General features: G+C 41.9%; 1 protein-coding gene across 1 annotated transcript; it reads left to right on the forward strand.

Moving 5' to 3' along the window:
* The first annotated feature begins 877 nt into the window (after positions 1-877).
* Positions 878-4,611, forward strand: UTP23 (UTP23 small subunit processome component). Its single transcript, XM_035556288.2, has 3 exons — positions 878-1,125; positions 3,065-3,239; positions 4,116-4,611. Exons 1-3 carry the CDS (start codon positions 938-940, stop codon positions 4,494-4,496), a joined length of 744 nt encoding a protein of 247 aa, XP_035412181.1. The 5' UTR covers positions 878-937; the 3' UTR covers positions 4,497-4,611.
* The last annotated feature ends 344 nt before the right edge of the window (positions 4,612-4,955 follow it).

Here is a 4,955-nt window from a genome sequence, read left to right on the forward strand (position 1 = left end):
AAAAAAGTATTAAAATGCAGAATACATGCTTTTCAACTTGAATTTTGTGCACGTAGAACTTGATATACATAAACATATCTACTACAGCCAAACGCTATAAGTAGGAATTGAATAATCCTGCCCAAAAGTATGCCAATGCATGATTGAACTACACTGATGCTGAATTCTCTGGGACTGTAATTATGATTTAACCATTATACTGATTTAGAAAAAAAAAAAAAAGTGTATTTCCGCTCTTAACAAATGGTAGATGCTAGAACAGCACCCCAAAACACAGAATAACAAACTAATTTACAGGTAATCTGCGTGAAGGGGTAGCTATGTGCCTGAAGCAACTCGCTCGCCTCATACAGCCATCCCGTACCACAGGCAGGACACCCAGCTGGCTCTGCTCAGCTACACACCCGACACAGGATATTCCCAGAGGCGGAGGAACACATGGGAGCAAAAAAGTGAGGCTGAAAGAGCTGGGCCTGTTTATCCTGGAAAAGAGAAGACTGAAGGGAGACCTCATCAATATGTATAAATATCTGAGGGGAGGGTGTCGAGAGGATGGAGCCGGTCTCTTTTCAGTTGTGCCCAGTGACAGGCAATGGGCATAAACTAAGGCACAAGAGATTCTGGCTCCATAAAAGGTGGCACTTTTTATTGTGAGGGTGACAGAGCGCAGGAACAGGTTGCACTGAGAGGTTGTGGACTCTCCTTCTCTGGAGATACCCAAACCCCACCGGATGCCATCCTGAGCAATGTGCTCTAGGTGACCCTGCTCGGCACGCAGGTTGGACTCAATGATCTCCAGAGGTCCCTTCCAACCTCGGCCATTCTGTGACTGTGACAAAGGAGAAGGAGAACCGGTAACAACGGACACGGAGGCGGGCGGCACCCGGCGGGGCGGGGGAAGCGGGGCGGGCTCAGCGCCGCTTCCGCCGGCGGCGCCATGAAGCTGCGGCGGCAGAAGCACGCCAAGAAGAACATGGGCTTCTACAAGCACAACTTCCAGTTCCGCGAGCCCTTCCAGGTGCTGCTGGACGGCACCTTCTGCCACGCCGCGCTCCAGAACAAGATCCAGATCCGGGAGCAGCTCCCCGGCTACCTGGGCGGCCCCACGCAGCTCTGCACCACACGGTCGGTGCGCCCGGGGAGCGGGGCGCATGCGCGGGGTGGGAGGTGCTCGCCCGCGCTCGGCTCCTCCTCAGGCACCGGCGCCATTTTGGGAGGGCGGTGGGGCTGGGGGCGAGGGGAGTCGCTCAGTTAGGGTGTGGAGGGGGGGGCGCTTCCTTCAGAAGCAGCTGTTTCTTTTCCCCAGATGACAAATATGCGAAAGGGATGGGAGGGCAGGGGGTAACCCGTTGTGTCGGTGGCACGTGGGTCAGCTTCTCCTAGTGCCTAGCGTGGTTTCGGCAACGTGAGGCCAGCAGAGGCAAGCTCAGTCTCTTGTGGGCGTTGGAAGTAGTGCTGGACTGGAATTTCAGCCTGCCAGTATCATACAATCAATAAACTTGGAAAAGCCCTCCAAGATCATCTGGTCCAACCATCCCCCTACCACCAATGTCACCCACTAAACCATGTCCCTAAGCACCACGTCCAACCTTTCCTTGAACACCCCCACAGACGGTGACTCCACCACCTCCCTGGGCAACCTGTTCCTCAGAGTGACTGCTCTAACGGGTGTGCTTGACGATGATGTGGAAGCAGAGCGTGTAAAATAAATACCCAAGTTGCCTTGAAGTTGCCATTGTTTTCATTTGACTTTGAGTATTGTATGTTATAAAGTCACCATCACCTGTGGATGGAATAGCCCACTGCCCATCACAGAGGCACGTACTGCAAATATCAGTAAGATGTATACCCTTGGATAAAAAATTAACCACTCTTTCACCCTATAGCACATGCAGAAGTGCCCCATGCTTCTAAGCAGTTGAAAGGATCAAGTCACACCTCTAGCTTTTAAAGGTTTGCAAATCACTTTGAAACTTTATTCCAATTGTTTAAATATCACTTCATCCTTCTTTAAGCAATATATATGGGTATTTTTGACCTGTTGTTACTTAGGACAGCTGAACAGACTCATTTTCTTCTGTAAGCACACTGTAGTAGGTGAGGAAGCACATCTGTTGCATAACCAGGGCTTCCTTAAGGAAATGTTCTTGCTCACTTGGCGATTCTTTACAAAAAGAACAGTCTGAAATCTCCATACTTTTCCCCAACAGCTAAAATTTCTTCTCAGGAGAGAAGAATACTTTTATTTAATGTCTTGGAGTTATTTCTCAGATAACTGTAAGATAAATAAAAGATTAGAAAAGTATTTTGGTATGCCCGCTTGTGATGAATTGCCATAGTACTGCATTCTTAAAGCTGTATGTCAAGGCCGTACATACATTCCTACCTCTTTCCACATGTAATAGTAAGACTCAGTAGCCAAAGTAAGTTAGGTAGGTTAGGTTTCATCCCCTGCTCGTTTCTGAATTTCATGCAGTTAGGATCCAAGCTAGCAGCCTTATAGACTACTACGCTGTCCTGCACCCACATTATCTCTAAGCAGAGCCAAGAGGAGGACTTCAGCTTTGCATTTTATTGTCTTATTGGAATGCTGTGAAGCCATAAGCTTCTAGATTTTTAATTACGTGGAGAATCTTTTTATCTTCTTTTGCGTGAATCAGTTGGATTCTGATGCAAGTTTGAAGCGAGGTGATGGATACCAATGCAGAGTTTAACTTGCATGTAATGTTTAATCAATTTGTGCTGATTCAAATAATGTTATTTGTTAAGTAGTAGTTCAGGTGTATAAATGTTAGGATTTAGCATTGCCTTTGATACAAAATATCTTAAAATCCATTTAATGTAACTTAGTGTTGTAACTGGTGAACTTTGTTTGGAACCAAGGAAGTGTCACTGAAGCATTTGGGGTGGTTAATCCTTTCAGATTACTGGGTGCCATTTACAGATCACAGAGCCAGAATAAGTGGGCATTGCTCATGCCATATTAACTCACATGCAACGATTCATAATGTCAACCTTTTAATGTTGTAAAAAAAAAAAAATCATTGTTGCTTTTGTTTTTTAGATGTGTTCTGAAAGAATTGGAATCATTGGGGAAACCGCTGTATGGAGCAAAATTAATTGCCCAAAGATGTGAAGTTCAAAACTGTTCTCACCATAAGGATCCTGTGAGCGGCTCGGCCTGTTTACTTTCCATGGTTGAAGAAGGCAACCCTCATCACTTCTTTATTGCTACCCAGGTAAATGCTCATGGGAAATGTAACACCATTTCCATTGAAGTCATCCTTTGATACCTAAGGATAATGAAATCTACGGAAACCTCGATTATGAGATTTTTAAATAGCTTGTGGAAATTAATCTTGTAAAGCCTTCTTCACTCTTAAATGTAATTGCTAATTATGAAATAGAGAATATTCTGTATTACTTGATATTACTTGAACAGCTTGTTTGCTTTACCCAGGAAGCATATTACTTACTTTAGCAGAAAGTGGAGAAAATGCACTGACTACCTACAGATATGTAAGAAAAAAGCTGAATGTCAGTTTGCCTATTGCTTGTATGTGTATCCACAACCCTGAACTGCTGTGCACAGTAGTCTGAAAAGTGAAATGATATTGTGTTAAAACACTGTATAACTGCAATTTTAAGGATTTTTTAAGAAAGGCAAGTTGTTTTTTTTTCTTAGATCTGGTATTGGGACTGTAGATGTAACACTTATGCAAGATATTAAATGGTTTACAGTAAAATTCTTTATCCCTATGTAAGATACAGAGAGTTTTAAATGACTTGGTATAGAATGAACTATTTTAGTTCTTTGTAAAATCATGGACTAAATACCAATAAACTGGGACTTTTTCTCAAAAAATCCATATGTGCTTACACATCCAAGAAAAAAGGAAACAATAAATTTTCCATCAGAAGTACAGCTAATCAGAAGGCAAAATAATTAAATTTAAATTGCTCTGAAAGACTCTGCCAGTTATATCTACTAGATTAGGTTTCTTATCTTTTTTGTAATGTAATTTATCTTTATAGTTTTGTATTAAAAGTAGGTGCATTTGAATTGCAAATATTGTTTAATCCCAAAATATTGACTAAAGTATTTAATTTTACAGGACCAGGATTTAGCAAACAAAGTGAAAAAGAAGGCTGGCGTTCCTCTCCTCTTTATTATTCAGAACACTATGGTGCTAGACAAACCTTCTCCTAAGTCTTTGGCATTTGTTCAAACGTTGCAGACAAGTCAGCTTGTTCCAGAGCACCAAAAACAAAGCATTGTGCAGCTTAAAGAAAAAGAAGGACTAGCAAAGCAAGAAGGTGAAAAGAGAAGAAAACGTAAAAGGGCAGGTGGCCCCAATCCTCTCAGCTGTCTGAAAAAGAAGAAGAAAACACAGGAGAGCAAGGAGCCTTCAGCTGAGAAGAAGAAAAGAAGAAGAAAGCGAAACAGGGTTAAAACAAAAGCTGTGCAACCAGTGCAGAAGAATGAGGAGGAATAGATCCATGTTTGTGCAACAGCGCAGGACTAGAGCATTGTTTGAACTTTGCAAAAAGCGAGATTGATCTGTAATAATTGCAATTAAGTTGTTAATATTAAAACTTATTTTTATGAGATGGTACTGCTTATTATTGCATTTTAAACATTTTGAGGTTATTGTCCTAATAATTTATTCTGTTGTTCAGAAATCGGGTGCACAGCAAAATTTTTATGAAACCTTGAGTTTCATTGTTCTCTCCAGCTTCATGATTCCTGCTGGAGCATTCACATGATCATTAACAATTTTTAGAAATATTTCTTTGACTTCATCTTGGTTTTTGGTAGGATACTAGCCTTCTTTCTAAATCTAAGTTGCTATTCTTACTAAAACTAGTTTTGGCAGTTGTTCACTTACAGAATGTGAAATGGACCTAGAAGAGCGTAGCATTTTCATAGAATCATTAGGGTTGGAAACAACCTT

This window comes from Cygnus atratus, chromosome 2 (genome assembly GCF_013377495.2).
Source record: "Cygnus atratus isolate AKBS03 ecotype Queensland, Australia chromosome 2, CAtr_DNAZoo_HiC_assembly, whole genome shotgun sequence".
NCBI lineage: Eukaryota > Metazoa > Chordata > Aves > Anseriformes > Anatidae > Cygnus > Cygnus atratus.

Excerpts from the sequence above, each read along its gene's own strand:
- UTP23 (XM_035556288.2), top strand. The coding sequence starts at position 938 with ATGAAGCTGCGGCGGCAGAAGCACGCCAAGAAGAACATGGGCTTCTAC. Across the intron at positions 1,126-3,064 it reads ACGCAGCTCTGCACCACACG|ATGTGTTCTGAAAGAATTGG; the intron begins GTCGGTGCGCCC and ends TTTGTTTTTTAG. Across the intron at positions 3,240-4,115 it reads ACTTCTTTATTGCTACCCAG|GACCAGGATTTAGCAAACAA; the intron begins GTAAATGCTCAT and ends TTAATTTTACAG.